This window comes from Cyprinus carpio, chromosome B3 (assembly GCF_018340385.1).
Source record: "Cyprinus carpio isolate SPL01 chromosome B3, ASM1834038v1, whole genome shotgun sequence".
In the NCBI taxonomy this organism is placed as follows: Eukaryota; Metazoa; Chordata; class Actinopteri; order Cypriniformes; family Cyprinidae; genus Cyprinus; species Cyprinus carpio.
The window spans coordinates 35,086,412-35,109,798 of record NC_056599.1 but is presented as its reverse complement, the minus strand read 5'-3'; the positions used below and the strand labels follow the sequence as shown (position 1 = coordinate 35,109,798).

At 36.8% G+C, this 23,387-nt stretch overlaps 2 protein-coding genes across 12 annotated transcripts; one reads left to right on the top strand and one right to left on the bottom strand.

Annotated features, from left to right (window-relative positions):
- Window positions 1-6,347: 6,347 nt before the first annotated feature.
- Window positions 6,348-8,100, top strand: LOC109083471 (mucin-2-like). Its single transcript, XM_042721419.1, has 4 exons — window positions 6,348-7,128; window positions 7,203-7,532; window positions 7,886-7,953; window positions 8,053-8,100. The coding sequence occupies exons 1-4, from the start codon at window positions 7,110-7,112 to the stop codon at window positions 8,098-8,100; spliced, it is 465 nt and encodes a 154-aa protein (XP_042577353.1). The 5' UTR covers window positions 6,348-7,109.
- Window positions 8,101-13,014: 4,914 nt separating this feature from the next.
- Window positions 13,015-20,876, bottom strand: LOC122136760. 11 transcript variants are annotated; one of them, XM_042721329.1, is made up of 10 exons: window positions 19,802-20,876; window positions 18,701-18,781; window positions 18,201-18,591; window positions 17,756-17,951; window positions 15,411-15,510; window positions 14,975-15,311; window positions 14,775-14,880; window positions 14,592-14,683; window positions 14,359-14,473; window positions 13,015-13,306 (listed from the first exon to the last, which is right to left on the bottom strand). In XM_042721329.1, exons 6-10 carry the CDS (start codon window positions 15,104-15,106, stop codon window positions 13,104-13,106), a joined length of 648 nt encoding a protein of 215 aa, XP_042577263.1. In that variant the 5' UTR covers window positions 15,107-15,311; window positions 15,411-15,510; window positions 17,756-17,951; window positions 18,201-18,591; window positions 18,701-18,781; window positions 19,802-20,876; the 3' UTR covers window positions 13,015-13,103. The 11 variants fall into 11 exon arrangements, with proteins under 11 accessions (XP_042577263.1, XP_042577264.1, XP_042577261.1 ...); XM_042721330.1 differs by having other exon boundaries at window positions 15,417-15,510; XM_042721327.1 differs by having other exon boundaries at window positions 14,975-15,510.
- Window positions 20,877-23,387: the final 2,511 nt, after the last annotated feature.

Here is a 23,387-nt window from a genome sequence, read left to right as displayed (position 1 = left end):
CTGTCTTTCAGTCTAACACTTAAGCTTTTATCATATTTCCCAACTCAAATAATGTGTTTCTTAACAGCAAACACTCAGAATAAAGTGAGATGATCTGCTGATGATCTGATTGTCTTGTTGAATGATTGTTGATAGTCTGAGGCTCATCAGTATTAACAGAGCTGCTGAAAAGTCTGGATCATTGTCAGATGAGCCGTCAGATGCTGAGCCGATCCAGGACGCATAATTTAGCATCAGACTCTCCATCACTCATGGCATTTAGTGTTTCTAATACCTACCTTCCATAAATCGCCTTCTTTTAGTCAGTTGGTTTCATATTCACACATTCGGACTTCCATGTTCAATAGCTTTGTTAATATGCATTAAAAAAGGATACTTACAATTAATTTTCATTACCGACTATAATGAGCAGTACCTACAATCCATTTTTTCTGCAGAATTTTATGTTTTTAAGAGGCTGAAAAACACATTCATGCCTATGGAATAGTGTGACGTCATCACCATCAGAGGGACCGTCTACAAATTACATGATTCTTTTATGGCAAGTTTATTGTGTTAATTACTGTGGTTTCTTCAATGACACATTTGAATATCTTTAACTTGACACTAATAAACATACTACAACTCTTTATTGTGCAGTAATTCTCTTTATATGGTCCATTTCTGCTACTTCATACTGTGTTGTTTTGGTTCCTTCAATGACACACCATCAAGTTCAACAGCTTTTAAAAAGAGGGTCACACCACTCTAAAACAAGTTGCAAAATTGTTTATTTGACCCAATAGAGCATACTACTCTTCAATGTACGTATATTTGCCTTTTATGTTCCATTTGTTCTAGCCATGTGTTGTAGTTGTTTTTTTTCTCAATCACACATTATCCACTTCAATAGGTTTTTAAAGGAGTGACCGACTGCTCTCAAACAAGTTGGAAGTTTGTTTACAAAACAAACTACAGTCCAGGTTTTCTTGTCTTTTCATCTCTGTTTTTGTAGTTTTGTGTGATACAGAGCTGTGATCATTATAATGAGGTAGCCTATACAACACTGTTGTCCAGGTGTTGAATTAACAAAGATACATTATTCTGTTTTATTTTTTTGTTGTTTTCTGTATTAATCTAACATTAAACTCACTCAATATCATAATCCATGTTCACTGATTATTAATATTTACAGTCTTGCAGAATTGTCACTGTCCATGGTTCTGAATTTTTGAAAAATTTGTTTTATAGATTTTGTAATTTGATAAGATGCTAAGTGCATTGCTTTTTATAGCTGCCCTAAAATAAACTCAGTATAGCCTACCTACCACAGCACAAAGATCTGACATCAGATCCTTTTCGTTAATGGAAAGACTAACATTTTCATAGCTTTTAAGCAAGCCTTGATAAAGTGATGATTCAGCTGATTGGCATTTTTGGCCAATATGTCATGCATGCTTTGCTGAAATGTGAACATATGTGTGTAGTGCACCAGAAGACAAGGAGACTTGAGGTCCAGTATGAAATGAACCCTCTCTAACTGCCATAGTGGAGGATGGTTTGCTACAATTTGATTGGATGCCAATGGACTAACACACACACACACACACACACACACACACACACACACACACACAAAAGGTCCAGTGCTATCAGATAAGGAGGCTAAGATAACTACCAGATATCCTGCTTGGCCAAAAAAAGGTGATCCCAGCACCCAGGAGAGGGCATTTTCTTTGGTCCAAAAGATTCACTTTTTCACCCAAACCCCCCTTTTACTTTCATTCTAAGGCCTACTGGTCATGCATGGACATCCAGCTTTCATGCCAGAACACAACACAATGGAAAGAAGCCATAACACAGCGAGATTAGCACAACACAACAAAATTAGTCCTATGCGTAGTATTGTGGCGATTTCGTTGTGGTGTGCACTATTGGGCCACCGTAAAAAACTGGCTACACTAAAAATTCCTAAATAGTACTTTATTAGACCATTTAGAGAAACTTTGTAAAAGCAGCACCATCCAGACAGACAGCATCAACAGTACAGACAGTTCTTCATAAAATTAGCATAATCAAATGTAATTAGGTTCAAGCATCAGAGTTCTAGTACATTCAAGGGATAGCAGCTATTTCAGAATCAATCTGAGTTTTTTTTTTATGCAATACATGCAGAAGTGACATAACAGTGTATTTATGAAACACACTGAACACTAACGAAACACAAACATCTTTATATCTTTAGGGAGTAGAACATATAAACAACAAGCCTAGCAGGGATAAATTATTTTTTTTACTCAGAAATTTTTAGTGACATTTTGTATTAGTTTCTTTAATGATATTAACCAGTTCAATAGCTTTTAGAATTCTTCGATGAATAAATATTTTATTCAGATGCTCAATTTCTACTAGCAGTGTGCTGTGTAGATTTTTTTCAATGCATATCATCCAGTTCAATAGCTTTTTATAGTATTGTATGGCTGAAGTGCTCTAAAACAAATAGGACTTTACAGAACAAACCTCAGAACATGCTTTCTTGATTCATTTTTATATCTGTTTTTGTTGTTTTAAGTGTAATAAAGACTTGGGATCAATCCAATAACAGTGCTCTCCAGGTGTTGAATAAACAGACTGGATATTATCTTTTACATCATCTAATGTATTTTTGTTTGATTTAGCGTTGAAGTTTCAAAATGTCATAATCTATTTGCACTGATTGATGTTTTCATTCTTGCAGAACTGTCCATTGTGGTTTGCCATTTGGGTTATTTTTTTGAAAGCTGTTTTTAGAGTGGTGTTATTTAATGTTAAATGAATATTTTACAACGTGCACTGGATAAGTCAGTGTCTTTCTTTAAAAGCTATTGAACTGGAAGGCATCTCAATAAAAAACAAAATAGAATACAGTGATGGTAGAAATTGAACATATAGAGCAAATAATCACACATTAAAGACTTGTAGTATGTTCTTTAGGATCAAGTAAATATTTAAAATACAGTGATGGTACAAATTGAATATATACATGAGGGGCAAATGATAAAGTAACCATCTTGAAAAAAGTTTTGCCAGTAATTTTTTAACTGTTCACCCAAACAGCTTGCTGTCATGCTTTCTGATGGATTCAGTATCATGGACAGTGATATTTCTGCAGGACTGTAAACATCATTCGATGCACTTGAATTGTAATATTGTGAAAGTTTAATATTAAACTTAACTATTAAACTAAGTCATAGAACAGGAAAACATAAAAGTTTAGCCTTTTTTTTCTCATTCAACACCTGGAGAACACTGTTATACTGTTAAGTCATTATCACACTTAAAACCAGAAAAACCGAGGTGAATAAAACAGCAAGACATGGGCTGTAGTATGTTCTGTAGGGTCCAGACAAGATGTTCCAGCTTGCTTTGGAGCAGACGACCCATGCTTTCAAAACCTATTGAAATAAATCATATATCATTGTTAAAACTAACACAGTTCTTGTTCATTTTGAGGCAAATAAATAAATGGGGGTTCAATATCAATTCATATGTGTTTACTGTACACAAATAGGGATAAAAATATTTTGTTGAATGCCTTTTCAGCACCATTTTAAACTTCGGGTTAAATTCAGTATTTGCTTACATTCATTATGTATACTTATATAAGTATCATATAAGCGAGCTCTGGGGCTGGAGCCGACACTGGAGCTGACTGGGGTTCAGGGGCCCTCCCTGGGCTCGACGGGGGATCAGGGGCCCTCCCTGGGCTCGACAAGGAACGGGAGCCTCTTCTGCGCATAACAGGAGATCGGGAGCCCATCCTGGGCTTAACTGGGGATCAGGAGCCCATCCTGGGCTTAACTGGGGATCAGGAGCCCATCCTGGGCTTAACTGGGGATCGGGAGCCCATCCTGGGCTTAACTGGGGATCGGGAGCCCATCCTGGCCTTTGTTCTGAGGCTGGAGCTGACGATCCTGGGCTTCGGACCAGGGAGGAGCTCTGGAGGTCTTGGGGAAGAGCAGAAGGAAAGGAGGGAGTGGGCTCTTTGGAGTGGTATGTGGAGGGTGCTGGCTTGTGGCGAGCTGGAGCACCCACATGCTTCTGGATGGGAGGAGGATAAGGATCCTCCACATCAACAAGGAACTTAGAACCATTTAAATCGAGAACGTAATTAATGAAATCTGCTACGGGTCTGCGGCAATCGTCAGGAGTCAAAAAAACTAAACAGATTGTCATCTTTAGTCACATCCGAAAGCATGCATTAAGCGTGGAATTGCTCCAACTCATCAGCTGTATCATGCTCAAAAACTCATCCACATACTCCCCCAAAGACCTTCCCTCCTGCTGGATTTCCAGGAGATAATCTTCAGCCCAGTTCATCTCCTTCTGTAAGTTGGTCAGTCCTTCTGTAACAAGTGCGTATCGTTGCCAGACGAAAAACCAAAGAGGGAGATTTTAATGATGATGATGATGATGATAATATTGATAATGGTGAAAAACAAACACATACAAAACTCAACTTCAAATCGAATTTTAATTTATCATTTTGAGCAGTAGTACAGGATTCATCAGGAATTTTTTTATTTTTTTTTAAATGCACCTTGTCAGTGTTGTGGACTTTAGTTTCCTTGTTTTACCCCGGTCTTAGTTCCTGTTTTCCTTATTTAGTCATGTTTCCTGTTCCTGTCCTCAATTCTATGAGTTCCAGGTGTGCCCTGTTTAGTTAATTTGGTTCCAGCTGTTTCCTATCAGTGTCTGTGTATTTAAAGTGTTCTGTTTGTATTTCCTTGTGGATTGATTTAAAGTCATACTTCTGTATTCTTCTGGAGCTTCTTGTTCCTTCTCCAAGTGAAATGTGACAGAACAGTGGACTGAACACTATGGCTGAAGACAGACTGTGGTGTCTGGGGCAGGGTGGTCGGGAGTTGGTGGTATATGTGGAGGCAACATGTTCTCACTCCCAACTCGTCACATATGGACGCTTGGTCAGGACCCCTTGGCGTAACATTTTAATGCACTGGGTACCCCCTTGGCGTCATTTTTCAATGAGCAAGACAGTCCGATAGACTTCTATGGAACCCTGAACCTGAGCCTGCAGTGTTGAAATTTGACGTCTTGGGTAAGCACACCGCAGCCCATTGTCTGCTGTGGATGGATCGAGACTACTAAAAATACGATTTTTTTTTTTTTTTTTTTTTTTTTAAATACGCGGTGGGTTTAACAATGCTCTACTGCAGGTAGAACAGCATTCAGAGGTGAGTTTAACCAAAACAGCGCTCAACTGCAGGTAAAACACTATTCAGAGGTGAGTTTAGCAACGCTCCATGGTGTGTGCAGTTTAAGCGTTTTCTGGTCACAGGGTAAGTGACTAATTATAGGTGATGCATGCAGGATAATGTATTTTTTTTTATAGGAGTCAGATATTGATAAATAAGTGTGTAAGTGTGTGTGTATATATATATATATATATATATATATATGCGCTTGTGTTTGATTAAGCAATGTCTTGTTTATTTATTAAATATCCTCTAAATTAATAACGCTGACGTCATTGTATTGCGTGATCACAATCCCAAGGTCTTTTTTTTTTTTTTTTTTTCCCCACTCGGTAAGTAGAAAAGTTAATTAATAGAGACCAAGACTATTCTTAAATTTACACAATAAAAACTGTAGAATCAGGACAAGTTGTGTTTAGAACTTTTAGAAGTGTAAAGCAGCAATTTATTAGGACAGTTTATGATAGAAAACTTATATATAAATTACTTGCTGCACCAAATGTGTAAGCTAAGCTAATTAAATCCAAAGTTAATTTTTTTTCGCATAATCATGAAGGTTCAATCATGGGAATACAAGATTTTCAGTACTGATGTGTTTCCAGTTACCTATTTTACATTAGCTCAAACTATTAAGCCACTTTAGCTAACATTATAAATGGTCAGGCCAGTAATTGTTTAAAATCCACGGATAATTTGATAATAAACGCCTAAATATTGTCTATAATAAACAGTAGAAACAAATCCATAACAACATTGTGTCTCAGCACAATTTCTCACTATAAAATAAATAATTTAAATGTTCTTTCAGAGGTTATATAGGAGGCTATGTTGAACATTGCAACTTTTCTATTTCTTTCTTTTGTATTAAAATAACAAAATTCCACCTGCCCAAGCCCATTTATTCCCACATGGTGCAACCCAAAATCAACCAAATGGGTGGAAAAACTGTCCAATCTGGCAACATTGAGGAAAAATACTGGTGTGAAGTGTAAGGCACAGGTGTCAAACTCAGTTCCCGGAGGGTCGCAGCCCTGCAGAGTTTAGTTCTGGTGTTAATTGTATGGAACTTACTCAGCTAATCGAGTCCTTAAGGCTTATTTGAAAGTTAAAGGGATGTTTGTTGGAGCAGGGCTGAGCCCCTTCAGGAACTGAGTTTGACACCTCTGGTGTAAGGTGTTCAATTCTTAAAATATTTTTTCTCTCTAATCAGGTTTTTCAAATTTGCCTGCTCTTTATTCTAAACCCTATATCTTTATCTCTATTTTCATCTTTATTTGTTTTATTTGACCATCTCTCCAGTTCTCTTAATAGTTCCTAAAAATCCTCTTTATTGTAACAGTTTGTCCATCTGTTGTTTGTTTTTGTGTATTTCTTGTCTAGTCATGACAAGGCCCAAATTCAGGTCCTGCCCTTCTTGCCAGACTCCCAATCAGGCAAGCAGGAAATTGTATTCTGTGTCAAGTATTAAGTCATGATGGCAATGGCAGAAACTGTAGCAGTACCTCTGGCCTTACCTTATATTGACGATCGATTGTATACAGTTCAAGAGTAATGTGTCTTCTAAAATAATCTTAATGAAACAGGTTACGGCTCATTTTCTTGCATTGTTTTTCATTAAATGAAATTTCTTTAACAGTACTGATGTTTCTAATACTTCAGTGGGTGTAACTAACTAATGTGTGTAATAACTAATGCAGTGGAATAACCGCTTTTGTTCATTTCAGGTGCAGAAACTTGAGGCTGTCGGATACAAGCCAATTTTATTTATTGGGAAACAGGACAAAAGGGCTTCAAATAAGTGGGTGGCAGATATTATCACACATCTGCACCCCACTCCTGTCACCAAATTTTTTTTGGAGAAGATGCGGACGGCTTATGAGTATCTTAACAAAAGGTAAGAGTAATGTTTTTGTTTACAATACATGTATATTTATTTGTTACTATGTACAAAGTAAATTTGTATTTTAGCAACCTCCACAGCACAGCAGCCGGAGAGCGTCACCGCGGAGCAGCCGGAGAGCCTCACCAAGCAGTCTGAAACTGTATTTGTTCTCAATCTTGTTCCTGTGTCTTTCTCACTCTCTCCAACCTCTCTCTCCCCTTCCTCTGCTACTTCTACAACTGTTCTTCCTTCACTTTCTTCCCCTCCTCCACCTCCACTGCGGCAGAGGAAAAGAAGGTTAAACACCTTTACCGCGTCACACTCTACCACCCCTGTCTCTCCTCCATATCCATCTGCCTCTTCCATTTCCAAGCCTTTGAGTCAGGAGGTGCCACTGGTTAAGAACAGAAGAAAAGGTAACTTTGCATGGTACATCTTACTCCACACTATTAATAAATTTGCTCCCAGTCAAAGCTGACTTCATCTAAATAGGATTCATTCAGCTAACCAGGACATTGATAGCCAGTTCACAGTATTTTGTTATTTACATAGTTATTTAGCTGTGTTTTAATGGCCAATGTCCAAGGGCTGTGGGAAAACAATCCTGTACGTTTTGGTTGATTGGCAAAAACCAGGACAAATTCACTTTGACACGAATGGAAAAGACTGCATATCACATCACATGTGAATTTATAAATATGGGCTTGTGTGATTCAGCTACAAAGCATGGCATTCGTGGCTTAATAAACCTGTCTTTTCATTATTTCAGGTTGTCGAAAATGTAGTAGGCAGAAGGTTTTCCTTTTTGATAAAATAACTGGGGAACGAATAAATGAGGTAAAATGTCTTATTAGGCCATGTGCTGGCCTTTCAAAGGTAATATCCAGTGATTGATTAAACAGTTAAAGTAATTATTACGTGTGTGTGTGTGTGTAGGGGAAAGCTGAATTGAAAGTTCACTGGTTGCCTTGCACTGAGTGGTAAGTCATGTTTTATTTCCTAGTTAATTCCATTTCAATGCAATGGATTATTCCATTCCATGACCCAATACAATGTTGGCAAATTTCAACTGCTGTCTTGCAAGTGGTGTCCAGTGTTGGGGTGTGTAGTGTTTTGGAATGTTGTGTTTTTCAATATTGAAAGTAACTAATTGCGTTATTTAGTTGCTTTTTATTTGCATTACTTTTTTTTCACCTGGGCTTGTTTGTTTGTTTGTTTTTAATAACAAAAAATTATATTTTGGCAAGTGTTTAAGGCCCTTTCACACCAACCGTGAAACTAATAATATTAGTGAAGAGGAGAATAATGAAGAAAGGCAATGGGATCAAGATGCAGCCACTACCCTTATCCTGAGTCTGTAGAACTGCCAAATCTGCTTTGAACACAATATGATAACATGCTGAAATTTCTAAACTTATTCTGCTTCTGCAAGTCAGAAGTAGCCACTTTTCAACTAATCCAAGAGTGTTTTTTCTCCTAACAAATAGGAGATTTTCCTCAACCCACTAATATAACTTAATCCCTCAGTTTATCAGAAACATTTTGAAATCACTAAATTTGAAAGTACATTGCTTTCAGTGTACAGGAACTGTATGCAAAATTGTAATGTTAAAAGTAACTAGTAACACTAGTAACTAAAGCTGCCAGACCTTGTACTTGAGTAAAAAGTTCAATATTTCAATCTGAGATGTAATGTTATAGAAGTATAATGCTGTGTTCACACCAAACGTGAATAGAGCTTCAAATTCGCGTCTAGTTTGCCGCTTGAACATTTTGAGATCATTCACTTCATTCGCGCGTGAAATGCGCTTCATTCACGCGTGAAATTAACTTCACAACAAACGTGAATTTGCGTCATGGGGGGCTTCATGCAGCATTTTCAACCACCATTTTTATTCGGATAATTTTCAAAATACTGTTATCGTGTCATGAAATGTAGTTTTAAAAGTATTTCAGGCGAGAATGTAGTTGTTTTAAACTCAAATATGCAGTTTATTTATAAAGACAGCGTGTATTTAAAAATGTGTTTCGCCGATTTTCGGAGACGAGCTCCATGCGATCAGCGGGAACTCCGTGATCATGTATCCGCCGAGAGCAGCCTCACCTCGGCTAGACCTTCTGACATTTGCCGCTGGCTCTGTCTCTTCAGTGGTTCAAGAAAAAATATAATTTGTTTGGGGTAAATCTTATCTTTGGCCTTTTATTCAATTAATCTATGTTTTATATATGTATGTCATTTTTATTCCTGTCTCTATAGAAATATGAACTTTTGTCATATAGCTCCGGGTGACTGCTCACTGACAACATCAGTCGTTCCTCCATGTTGAATGAGTGACTCCTGAGCAGGCTCCTGATTGGTTATCGCGGCGCGAATTGACGCCAAAGTTAAAATTTTTCAACTCGGGCGGCAGACAGTATATGCCAGACAGTAATCATAAACCTGACAGTGATCTTTTTTTTTTTTTTTGCTCTGTTCTAATAACATTATGTGCACTTATGATGTTTTACAGTGGCATGACATGTGGTGGCATGTGGGTGAATTCGAGTGAATTGTGACAAATTGTGCCAATTGTGTCAACAAGTTTTCAGCATGACAACAGTCACCATAAACACCTGGACTCATCAAGCACCCTTCAATGCAGTTTATTTTTGAGTGTTTTTGCTTGCTGTTCTTCAGTAAAGTTTTTGCACAGTACCCAGTCTCTTTTAGTGTTTAGTTTCTTACAGTTGTCATCTTAAAAACTTTTTGCATTTGTCTTGAACTGCTTAACAGTGTGCCTTGTGAGATCATAAGTTTGTTGTCCATGAGCATAAGCTCATAAATACCAAAAAATATTCAAAGCTACTAAATTGTCACTCAAATTTTGTAGTCATGTTTGATTACAATATTAGATATGAATTACTTTTTTATAATTGTAATTACCGATTTATGTTTTCCTAGCATTTAGTTTAGGTTTTTTTTTTTTTTTTGGCTTCTTTAAAGGGAAGAAAATATGTTTCCTGATGGCAGACTTGCATCTCCTGGTTTGTAACAAAAAAGAGAGAGAAAGGCTTTAAAAAGTTTTTTAATTAAAGCCTGTTGGTTCACATATCTGCAAATGTTACATAAGTATTTTATGTTTAATAGATTAACTTACCTCTGTTAAAAATTACTGCATGCTAGAATAACTATCACAGTAATTTTCATTTTGTAATAAAAAAGAAATATTTTGATATATTGTATTATTTATTTCACATACAGTGTACAGCTGCAACATTTAATATTAGTTGCCCTCTGCTTCATGCCATGGAAACCAATTGGCCTTGGAAAAAATGTTTCACTGTAATCTGTTTCAGTGAATTTTATATTTATATATAAAATTATATAAGAAAACTATTTTTAATATTCTACTACATAGTAAAGAAACAAAAGGGCCCTGTAGACCTGCCAATCACATCTAATTCCATGATGCCCGCAAGTCAACTCGACGAGAAAGACTAGAAGGGAATGGGATACAGCTACGGCAACTGGACATGCGCACATCAATATTGCGTCATTTAATATTTAATTAATTAAATAACTGTATTTGCAGTATTGTAATGGTACGTTTAGGGTTGGGGGTAGGGGTAGGTGTTAATAAAACACAATTTGATAAGTAACAAGTTTAATTCACCGTTATTTACCCTGAAACTTTGTATCACTTCCGGCCGTAGCTGTACTGTAATTACCATATATAGACAAGTGTGACGTGACACAGCTCTAACAGGACACGCTGTGATTGGAGTAACTTTAAGGCCAAAATAAAAAGCGAATAATGTTTCAAACTATGTTTTGATGTCTTTATTACGTAATACTGTAATTTATCAATGAGGTATTGCTATGTTAAAAGAAATGACCCGTTTACAGAGATCCTAACCCTAACCCTAGTGTAATTTCAATGAACTACAATTTAGTGATCCATTGTTTTCTGTTCCATTGATAGAATTACAGAGGCATATGGGTAATGCAGTTTAAAAACATTTAGAAATTAAATTAAATAAATACAATCTTTAATGAGCAAAGGGGCATCTAAATATGTTCTTTGTACAAACCTCTATGACATATTTGAGAGTCAGAATGAAATTTGGTATTGTACTGTGAGCACTTTTTAAAATGCTTTTATAACGCCTTTCCATGCATGTCAGAAATCTCTGTTCAACATCATTTAGTAAACATAGCATAAATAGTTGTCCTACCAATTTTTTCTTTGATATGCTATCCAGACTTTGAGCTACAGCCATTTGAAATGTGCATTTTTTTTTGCTCTTCCAGGGGCCGCTACCGGGTCCCTGCACTCTAAAAAATACTGGATTAAATACTACCCAGCACTTGGTAAAATATGGACAAACCCAGCAACTGGGTTGTTTTGACCCAGCAGTTGGGTTACTGCCCAGAAGGTTAGGTTAAACATTTAACCCAGCTGTCAATTGAAAACAACCCAATTGCTGGGTTTGTCCATATTTTACTCAGTGCTGGGTTGTATTTAACACAGCATTTTTTAGAGTGTGGGGGAGGTAAGACAGTAAAACTTACACAGATATGCTCTCCTCATCATGAACAACAAACTGTTGATTCATATTTATATATGCTGCATCTTATTATATTGTTTTCTTTTCCCCATTTTCTATATTTACATCCTGCTTGTGTTATGTTTTGCTGATATTGTGAGACTCTGAATACAGTAACATAGGCACAGGATGGTGCACAATAAAAAGAATCAGAGTATAAAAGACAACCAAAGTTCATCATTGTCTCAAATGCCATTAATATGACTAAAAATGTTTATGTAAAAGAAGCATGGTAAGTAATTACAAAGTTGTTTTATTTTTTACAAAATCATGAAATTTAACAAACTCATAAGATGATATAGTGCATTTTTTATTTTCAAAACAATTAACATAATTTATTATACAATACACCATGTAAATCATTTTATTGTAGACTACAAAATAGAATAAAGATACTTTATAAAATAGTATAAAGACAAATTGGATTCAATAGAAATAAAAAGGGACTTCAAAATTGCTATCATCATGCTGTTTATCAGGTCACAGCTGATGAAGCTACACAAGTGGTGAAATGTTTTGACCACAGAATCAAATCAGTTGACTCCAATACTTTTACTAGATGACACATAAGCAGATGTAATATTATACTGGGAAATAATGATTCCTCATCATAATGGTTTTCTTCCTCATAATTTGCTTCTTCTATGTCTCTAAAAAGGTTTCAGTTGTTATATAACACCCTACATTTAAAGTACACTCTACACTTTCACAGCCGAAAGCTGTTTTCTAATATTTCATTTTCCCCTGTGAATCATATAACCTTAGATTATTATTACTCATGGAAGATTATTATTAATTATTTTGTACACAACCTACACTAATGATTATTTTCATAATAAATTAATCTGCTATTTATTTCTCAACAAATGAAGAGTTTGGTTTGTGAGCAAGTATGAAAATGAGAAATACAGACACAATTACACACAACCCAAAAAAGATAAGATACATTGATAAAAGCTGTGAACAGTTCAAACCTCAAATAAAAAATACATGCTGGAACCATTAAATGTTTTTGCATGAAAATTATTTGGCAATTCATTTTCTGCCAATCAACTAATTGTACTGTTGAGAAGTTTCTTTTGCAACAAAATGTCATTTTATAAGCTCTCCATGTGCTGTCAAGTGCATTTTTTCTCTCTCTGAATTGCAGTGGAGTATAAGTAAAAATTTGGATGAGAAGAAACAACTCATACCTCAAATCTCTAAGTAATTAATGCACTTAATTTCCACCACATACTGGTTCTAGAGGCATGCATGCACACATTTCTATGTATGTGAAAGAAGAGGCAATACTTTTGGTTCCATTTATAAAGGTGATGAAAAGCAGATTTTATTACATTCTTTATATCCAGAGTTAAGGTCATTGTCCAGAACGATGAAATGTGTCACAGTCTTGTGGATTACAGTCCGTCATCAGACATTTCACAGTCACTGTCATACTCATCAGCTGAAGCACTGTACAAAAAGTTGATGTTGCCTTCTCCAGACAAAACTTGCAGGTAACAGTCTCTTGCTTGCACCTTCATTTCTCTGACTTGTTGCTTTCTGAGGATGATGCTCTGCAGACCTTTCAAACCCTCTTCACTTAAGCCACATGGTGAATCTTAAAAGAGGAACAAAATAACATTAAGAACATTGCTTTAGAAACTTTATGAACAGACATCATTGTTGTGTATATTTTTTAGGGCTGCCCCAAACAGTCAACGAAATGTTAGTCAGTCAGAATGACCATAGTTGGACAAATAATTGTTTTTTTCCTGCAAACAACACAACCAAACAAAGCCACAGGACTTGGTAACAATCAGACAGTCACGGACAGATATTATGGATTAAACGGCTGGTCCTCATGTTCACTAGATAGTAAATGTCATGAAGGAAATTCAAAGTTTGAGCATTGCGAGGGCATCAAGGACAAGAAAGCAACATTCTCTACTTTCAGTTGGAGTGGAGTGGAGAATTAGGCCGAGTGTAAAGACTTACAGTATAGAGCTAAAAGCCACTTATCGTTCAATAATATAGTTTTTTTTTAATTACTAAGCTACTTAATTCAATGATTAGAGAGGACATGTCCTATATGTAGTTATGGGAATATGCACTTTAGTAGATTTTAGTTAACAGATCACTTTTACTAACTGTATATAAAAATATTCCGACAGTTGGAAATCTATGGTCATAGCAACCCTAATGTTTATGCCATTTTTTTACAAATACATACTTCTGTGTTATTTTGTGTGTTTTTGCAGATTATCATAGGCTATTCTTTAATATTGTTTTATGTTGGGATTTACAGGAGGTTGTGTTAAGTTAGTTTTGTAGGGTTACCACTGTGGTGAAGAGTAGAGCATGTGTTTTGGTTGAGGATGGGCTGCTGAACATTTGAAACCACATGTACTGTATGTTGTTTGATTATATACATATAATGACAGTCTCTTTGATAGTTATATTAGCATGTGTTATTTGCTATCAAATATTTAACCAAGATCTGAATGTGATGTTTATGTAAAGGAGCTGTTTGTAATTAACACTATGATGAGTGGGGTAAGGCTGATAACTGTGGGAGCGATGGGATGTCGGTGATTCTGAACTTAAAAAATGAGTTTACTTAAATGTTTTGAGTATTCTGAACTTGAGGTTTAACAGTAATCATTTCCTCACCGTCTGCCCACTCCTTTACATCACTGACCCAGTCTTCCAATTGGCTCTCTGTCACTGCAAATTGGGCTTTCAAGGACTCTAGGTTTCGTAACTGGCTTTGCAGAGCTTTTCTGGTCTACAATGACAAGCAATCACAGAACCAAGAAACAAGAACCAAATGTTCAATGCACAGCTTCATACACTGCAAACACACAATACTGACCATCTAAAACAAATTCTACTGATGTCATTACCTTCTGATATTGGCGAGTCAGTGAAATTGCCAAATTTCGGAACTTTTGCTGATTCCAGCGCATGGCCATGAGAGTCAGCATGTCTGTGCGTCCTGCAAACACAGAAAATATGATGTTACCATATGATGCATAAAATATGTTATTATGTGATTATGTAACTAGAGCAGTATGTGGTCATCTTACCTGCTTTTGTCGTCACTGCAATCCTAGAGAGGAAGGCATTGCACTGTTCCACCTCCTCCCCTAGTGTTAGTCCAGCCCCATCCTCATACGCCCCACTCCATTTCACCTGAGTAAGAAAACATAAATAAACAAAGAACCAGATGTTTGCAGATGTTTGGTTTAAGATAATGTGGTTCTGTCACATAGCAACATTTTCTTACCTCACATTTAAAATCATGGGCTTTGGCATGAAATACCGAAAGGAATGGCCTCATGTTAAGGAGGTGCTGGAGCTCTGGGCAGCTTTTTGCAACTCTTTGCAGGTAGGGCCAATATTTGCAGGTCACATCCATACAAAAAGACTTGCCTACTGGCCAGCTTTTCTTGAAGGTACAGGGGATAGGCAAAAATGTCACCCCTGTACATATTTAAAGCACAGAGCAGCACTCCGTGCCGACAAACCGCAAGCTCCAATCCCTCTTCATCTACCTTGCTGGCAGATCTTTGGGAGGTCTCTCTGGCTGCTGACCACTCCCCCCAAACACCTCTCCCACTGACCTACAATGGATAATGGTCAATGAAAACAAGACTCTTCTAAACAAACTCTTCAGTAAGAGGTTACTGTAGTATTGTAGTTTTATTTATCATCATATACACTTTAACATGTTTGGTTGTGCTGTGAATGTGGTCCACAAATCTTGTAACATCTTCATCCTTGGCTATAAAGATGCCTTCAAAGATGGCCTGTTCCTCAGATCTAAAAAAACAACAACAACAAGGTACAAAATAGTTTATGATAACTTATTAGAGTTGTCATACGTACCAACTTCAGTACCAGTCTGAAATTTAAAAAATGTAATGCTTTGAGCGCTGTTGAGCGGACTCTTAAACACCTCTGATTGGCCATTGTGTTCACACACTCATTGGATATGTCTGAGAATGGCTTTAATGATCAGCGCTAAAAGCGTCAGTCACATTTTTATAATTTTTTATCATTTTTATAAGTCAGTATTTTCGACAACTCTATAACTTATAATCTAAGATTACTTGGTGCATAATAAAGAGCCATGTTATCTTATTAATATGTAAGAACACTGTGACACACAGTTTGAAGTACCTAGCAGCATTCTTAAAAGGGTAATGCTTGCGGTTTCCATCTATGGAAATGGCGAGCATACAGGTCCTTCTCAAAAAATTTGCATATTGTGATAAAAGTTCATTATTTTCCATAATGTAATGATAAAATTAAACTTTCATATATTTTAGATTCATTGCACACCAACTGAAATATTTCAGGTCTTTTTATTGTTTTTAATACTAAATATTTTGGCATACAGCTCATGAAAACCCAAAATTCCTATCTCAAAAAATTAGCATATCATGAAAAGGTTCTCTAAACGAGCTATTAACCTAATCATCTGAATCAACTAATTAACTCTAAACACCTGCAAAAGATTCCTGAGGCTTTTAAAAAACTCCCAGCCTGGTTCATTACTCAAAACCGCAATCATGGGTAAGACTGCCGACCTGACTGCTGTCCAGAAGGCCATCATTGACACCCTCAAAGCGAGAGGGTAAGACACAGAAAGAAATTTCTGAACGAATAGGCTGTTCCCAGAGTGCTGTATCAAGGCACCTCAGTGGGAAGTCTGTGGGAAGGAAAAAGTGTGGCAAAAAAAAACACTGCACAACGAGAAGAGGTGACCGGACCCTGAGGAAGATTGTGGAGAAGGACCGATTTCAGACCTTGGGGGAACTGCGGAAGCAGTGGACTGAGTCTGGAGTAGAAACATCCAGAGCCACCGTGCACAGGCGTGTGCTTTTGAACCAGAAACAGCGGCAGAAGCGCCTGACCTGGGCTACAGAGAAGCAGCACTGGACTGTTGCTCAGTGGTCCAAAGTACTTTTTTCGGATGAAAGCAAATTTTGCATGTCATTCGGAAATCAAGGTGCCAGCGTCTGGAGGAAGACTGGGGAGAAGGAAATGCCCAAAATGCCTGAAGTCCAGTGTCAAGTACCCACAGTCAGTGATGGTCTGGGGTGCCATGTCAGCTGCTGGTGTTGGTCCACTGTGTTTTATCAAGGGCAGGGTCAATGCAGCTAGCTATCAGGAGATTTTGGAGCACTTCATGCTTCCATCTGCTGAAAAGCTTTATGGAGATGAAGATTTTGTTTTTCAGCACGACCTGGCACCTGCTCACAGTACCAAAACCACTGGTAAATGGTTTACTGACCATGGTATTACTGTGCTCAATTGGCCTGCTAACTCTCCTGACCTGAACCCCATAGAGAATCTGTGGGATATTGTGAAGAGAAAGTTGAGAGACGCAAGACCCAACACTCTGGATGAGCTTAAGGCCGCTATCGAAGCATCCTGGGCCTCCATAACACCTCAGCAGTGCCACAGGCTGATTGCCTCCATGCCACGCCGCATTGAAGCAGTCATTGCTGCAAAAGGATTCCCGACCAAGTATTGAGTGCATAACTGAACAACATATTATTTTAAGGTTGACTTTTTTTGTATTAAAAACACTTTCTTTTATTGGTCGGATGAAATATGCTAATTTTTTGAGATAGGAATTTTGGGTTTTCATGAGCTGTATGCCAAAATCATCAGTATTAAAACAATAAAAGACCTGAAATATTTTAGTTGGTGTGCAATGAATCTAAAATATATGAAAGTTTAATTTTTATCATTACATTATGGAAAATAATGAACTTTTATCACAATATGCTAATTTTTTGAGAAGGACCTGTATTTGTGGAGCATGCAGGGCAGATGAAGGGCTCTTCCTTGCATATACTGTCCACCTCAAATCGCACAGCCTCCCACTCAAAAAAACTTTTCTGAAAACTGTCTGCAGAGATCTTGCCAATCTATTAAAAATAGAGAAACCAAAAGCTTATAATGTACAAAAAAATACATTAGCAATCAGACAGGTTTTCAGCCCACAATTCAAATACATTAACAATACTGCAGGATTAATAAATTGAATACTCACACGACCAAAGCGAACAAGTTCACTGATCCAGCATTCTTAAAAATGCTTGGCAGGACAGTCCTGGTGCCACCATCTTCATTTCCTCGAATGAGAAAAATATATCGGTAGTATAAATTGTGGCAAACTGAAGAGCTGCCGGCCAGTAGTCACTGCTGTTTAGGTCGGCCACTGCAGCACTCCAAGTGGCTTGGTATGCCTCACAAAATAATATAATAGATACATAATTTGTATTGACTGAGTAATAAAAGATTGTAATGGATCAATGTTATTGAAGCACATTGCTGAAAAAGAACACAAGATATGCTCAAAAACCCGACTGACAGAGTATCTACATAAATTCAAGATCAAACAAAAAGAGAAAAAAGGGATCATTTAAATAATAAAACTTATCCCATTTTCAGAATAGTTAAGCTCATATGTTGTACAAACACAAACCAAAATTTACCACATTGGGAAAGCGCTTTATCCACCACGACAGTTGTTGGAGGCAATGGCTGGAAGAATCCAGCAGTCATGGCATCTCTATTGTGGAGGACATGTCTGGTGTGCATGCTGATGTCACATTCAGCACAGAAGAAGGGGCGTGGTCGACAGTCACTGCACTGGATAACTGCTGGACTGCTCCAACACTGTTGGCAGATGTGTGTTGCCACACTTTCTTTTGCTGCAGCCGTGTTTACCAGACGGGGTCTCTCTGCCCTCCACCTCTCTGAAAAGAGACTCTGTTATGCTTCAGTTCGAGGATGCCAGAAGAGGATCTCTTGGGGTTCCAAGAGGTGATGCCTCATCACCTGAGGAATCGCTCAGTGAGTGCTGGAGATCTTGTAGAAAACACTCTGTTAAAATAGTATGGAGTTTTCAGAAAAATTTGTTAATTTTAAAATACTAAGTTTTTGTTTAAAACACTTTTTTAATAATGAAAATGGTGTACAATGAAGTACACACCAACAGTCTCTGGAGCAAAGGCCACCTCACAGTTAGTGTCAGGAGCATTGAAGGGAGGATCAATGTTCTGAATGTGATCAGCTGTAGAGGATAAAAACAACACAAATCAACATTTACATATATTATTCAAATTTACAACTGAAATTACCAGACTGAAATGGCACAAGCTCACTGTTTAAAGGGATAGTTCACCCAAAAATTTAAATTCTGTCATCATTTACTCACCCTTAAAGAGTTCCAAACCTGTATTAATTTCTTTGGTCTGCTGAACACAAAGGAAGATATTTTGAAGAATGTTTGTAACCAAACAGTTGGTGGACCCCACTGACTTCCATAGTATTTATTTTTCCATACTAAGGAAGTCAGCGGTGTCCCACAACTGTTTGGTTACCCATATTCATCAAAATATCTTCCTTTGTGTTCAGCAGAAAAAATAAATGAATACAGGTTTGGAACAATTTGAGGGTGAATAAATGACGACAAAATTTTTAATTCTGGGTGAACTATCCTTTTAACATACAGCTGGAGAGCTTTTTATTTCCCAAACCCTGATGTGGACAGTTCAGTTACTCTCGTTTAGCTGCCTATAAGGTGTCATATAGATGATAACAGCATATAGGAATGCTTATATAGATGCAGATTAAAATAAAACAAGCTGGCTGGCCATTGACAACACATCAGAAGATCAAGTCATTTCAAATACAGCCTTCCCAAGACCAATAACTTGCAAGCGATTTACTATGATGGTAACCAGGCAGGCACATTTTACTGCATAACCATAATATTGACAAGATTTCCTAAAATGTCATAACACCCCACAAATAAAAAAAAAAATTTATGTGCTAATTTTGTAGTTCATACTGCTTTACAAAAATATTTAATAGTAACATTAATGTGCCTCTTTCACTTAATTTTTCACTTTCACTTAAGACTAAATCTACTTTTTATGTCAAAAATCAAATGACTAGTTCTGGTTTGATTGTTTCCCTGACATATCAAGCTAAACATGCATTCCTTAATTTTCTTAATTCCTTTATTACAAAACTAAGTGCCTAAACAATGTGATTTCTCAAAACATCTTTAATGAAAAACAATACTGACCCCTTTTTGACTGATCCCTGCTTGATCTCGGCCTTGCATAGACAATATTTCCATGCACGTCTCTTTTTCTCCAGTGCACCCTTGGTTGCCTTGGCTCAGGTGTCTTTGCTGGTGCTGCTGCCGCCTCCTCTTCTTGCAGCTCACCAAGAAAGTCCTCAAGACTTTGGAGCTCATCCTTCAGTTCTTGATGATCAACCAAGTTATCCAAGACCATTAGATTTTCTTGGATTTCTGAATCACTCATGGACATAGTGATGGACAGAAAAACAAACAGACAGAAAGACTCACAATAAAGAGATGGACAAATAAAACAAATAAACAGGGAGGGGGGACAAAGAGAGACAGAGGGGAGCGAGAAAGAGAGCTGAAGAGAGTACAGATGATGGGTACAGGTTAACAAGACGGACGTGTCTCTTAAAAGTGCCTTTGTTATTTATTTGTGTGTGTGTGTGTGTGTGTGTGTGGTGGAGTGTTAGAATAAAGATAATTTTTGCTGACAAATTTGAGGGACCTAATGATGAAAAAGAAAAAACAAACAGACAAACAAACAAACAAAAAAACAGAATTGAACATTTTACACCAGCATTCTCTTCACCTGTGTTGCCAGATTGCGCTTGAATGTATGTAAAATTGATTTTATTAATTGTTAATTGATTGTGATTGTTAATAATGTAAGTTTTGCTCTATTTTGCCAACAAAAATAGTTCCAAACAAAACCACAGCAGAACTCACTGTAAAAAGTACATGAATCAATAATTAACTTATGACAACATCATTTATTATTACATTAATTATACACATGGTTTTATTTCATAGTGAGAAATTGTGCTGAGACACAATAATGTTGTTGTTATGAATTTGTTTCTACTGTTTATTATAGACAATATTTAGGCGCTTATTATCAAATTATCCGTGGATTTTAAACAATTACTGGCCTGACCATTTATAATGTTAGATAAAGTGGCTTAATAGTTTGAGCTAATGTAAAATAGGTAACTGGAAACACATCAGTACTGAAAATCTTGTATTCCCCATGATTGCACCTTCATGATTATATGCGAAAAAAAATTAAGAGCCTGGAGCCTGGATAAAGAAATTTAACAGGCAAACCTGGATGCCTGAAACGCTATCTGGTTAGCGTAAGCTAAATAAAAAGCAGAATGAACTGATGAAATGTTAAGACAATAAACACAATAAATAAAATGTATGAATGATGCAGTGCTAATTGTCATATACTTTATAGTTTCTGTACTGTAATAAAATATATTTTCTACCTTATTCTGTGCAGAAAATTTAAATAATTATTTGTAGTATTTAAAACAGTCATAAAATTGCCATTAGGAAAAAAGTTATAGATTACAAATGATTGATTATTGTCCAGCAGTGTATTTGATTTCTTATATCAAATTCAAAGTAAGAGATAAGAAAAGAATTCCTTGTAAAACGATAATGATAATAATACATAAATTTATTGATTTGACATTTCTGTCACTTCTGAAATGATGACTATGCACCTGGTGTGACAACATATTAGCCTATACATTATACTTTTGAAGTTTTTTTTTTTTTTTTTTTTTGTAATCTTGGTTTACATAAATTTCAACATATGTCATGCCATAGCATCATTAAACTAGCCCTAGTGTTAACACACACCTGAAGGCTCCAGAAAAGCAAACTGCCAAAACTTCTGCTTTTATAGAGGTGCTCAGATTTGCTGATGATAAGTTAATTAAAGTTATTTGATTAGCAGGGCCTGACTGTTACTTACCTTCTTAATTCCTATGTTAATAGTAAAGGTGTGATGTGCTGTTTTTTCATCTAAGGCTGCCAAGGACTAGATATATATATATTTTTATTTTCATTATGTCCTGATACAGAAAACCATGAATTTCAATAGGGTGTCCTAACTTTTTCACATTACTTTTTTTTATTGGAAAGGAATCGAAGGCAATTCTTCCAGTCCAAACAAGCTTTAAAATGGAGTTATTTACAACGTGGTTACTACAATAAAAATTGATACAATAAAAACATTAAGAATGGTTAAAACATTGCATTCTAATTAGTGGTGGGCCATTATCGGCGTTAACGTGCTGCGTTAACGTGAGACTCTGATTGGGCGATAAAAAAAAATATCGCCGTTAATCTATTCTCAAAGTTGGGTTGGGAGCTGGGTCTATACTACGCAAGCTATGATGACTTTCACCGTGATAGTTTAGCGCGGATGTATACCTAGACGAATTGCACTGTAGGGGACGAGAACGAGTCTTCGAACCTGTGTGTATGCCTACTGTGAAATTACCAAGCTTCCCAAAAAAAAAACTCAACAAGACTCACGCCTGTTTCACACATACTTCGTCTGCAGTGCGTATGCAGTCTGTGTGCGTTACGTATGTGGTGCAGAAGCAGCACGGACTCATTGTGCTTTCACACAGGACGCGTTTACAGTCCGCTACTGATCCGCGGCTGTTTAGTCCACAAACACAACATTTGTTCATTACTATATATTTCAAACCATGTTAAAAAAAAAGATGTGACTCTTATCACAGAACAGTAACAATCTTTCATAATCATAGACATTAGTTTAAACTTAATAAATATAAACAACATATTACTCATGCATTTGACTTCTAGGTTTGTATAATAAGCTATTCAAGCTATTCAAGACATTTAAACACAACAATTAGCCTACTTTTCTTGTTGGGATATCGCAAATATTTAAAATTAAAGCACCACTGACAGAAACAGTCGACTCTCGTGCCTTTTGCATTTAAATCTTTATTTCAAGCAATCACACGGTTCTTAATGAACTTTGTTTTCCTGCTTCCATAAAAGTGCATAGGCCTATATCATGTTGCCTCGTTTATCTCAAGGTGCTCTTTTTCTTGTTTTAAACCTGGCCAAAAACCCATGTGTTGCGTGTGAAACACAGTAGGCTTTAATTAGTATACATTTATTGTGAAATTACTGCATTTCCGTGTCAATCCATGTTAATTTTTAACCCCGAACAATGCGCTGTCATTTTAATTCAGCGCATGCAGCACAGCAAAACTAGACTCGGTACGTAAACGATCGCTGCACTGCTCCTGGAACGCACTGATGGACCACAACCGCATGAACGCTGGAATCCGTTAATATGGGTGCGTAAAAAATAAATAAATGCAACGCATATGCACTGCAGACGGAGTATGTGTGCAACTTGTGCAATGCGGAATTAGTTTACTGTAGGAGTTCTTCCAGTCTCTAGTACCACAAACGCAAAGCATCCCTTTGCTAATGCGGAAGATGCTGGACCAAGCAATGTAGCGCAGGGGAAGAGTCGTCGTCATACTACTATGTTTGAGTGCAGCACAGATCTATCAGTACTAACAAGTACATTTTATTGAACATAATTTGAATGCCTTGGGCAGAATTCAAATGAGCCATTTTAATCTAGATTAATCTAGATTAATTCCAAGATTACAGTGAGATTAATCTAGATTAAAAAAATTAATCTATGCCCACAACTAATTCTAATGCAATTTGGCCTTCAGCGTCCCTCAGAGTGCGTCTGGTACAACATCGCAGGTGTAGAGTCGCAGGGGTAGAT

Bases quoted from the DNA above. Each gene is read 5' to 3' on its own strand.
- LOC109083471 (XM_042721419.1), top strand. The intron at 7,533-7,885 runs GTAACTTTGCAT...TCATTATTTCAG, and splicing joins GGTTAAGAACAGAAGAAAAG to GTTGTCGAAAATGTAGTAGG. The intron at 7,954-8,052 runs GTAAAATGTCTT...GTGTGTGTGTAG, and splicing joins CTGGGGAACGAATAAATGAG to GGGAAAGCTGAATTGAAAGT.
- LOC122136760 (XM_042721328.1), bottom strand. From the start codon at position 15,106: ATGGATGTGACCTGCAAATATTGGCCCTACCTGCAAAGAGTTGCAAAA. The intron at 14,881-14,974 runs GTAAGAAAATGT...TTTCTTACTCAG, and splicing joins CCCATGATTTTAAATGTGAG to GTGAAATGGAGTGGGGCGTA. The intron at 13,307-14,358 runs GTGAGGAAATGA...TCCTCTTTTAAG, and splicing joins TGTAAAGGAGTGGGCAGACG to ATTCACCATGTGGCTTAAGT.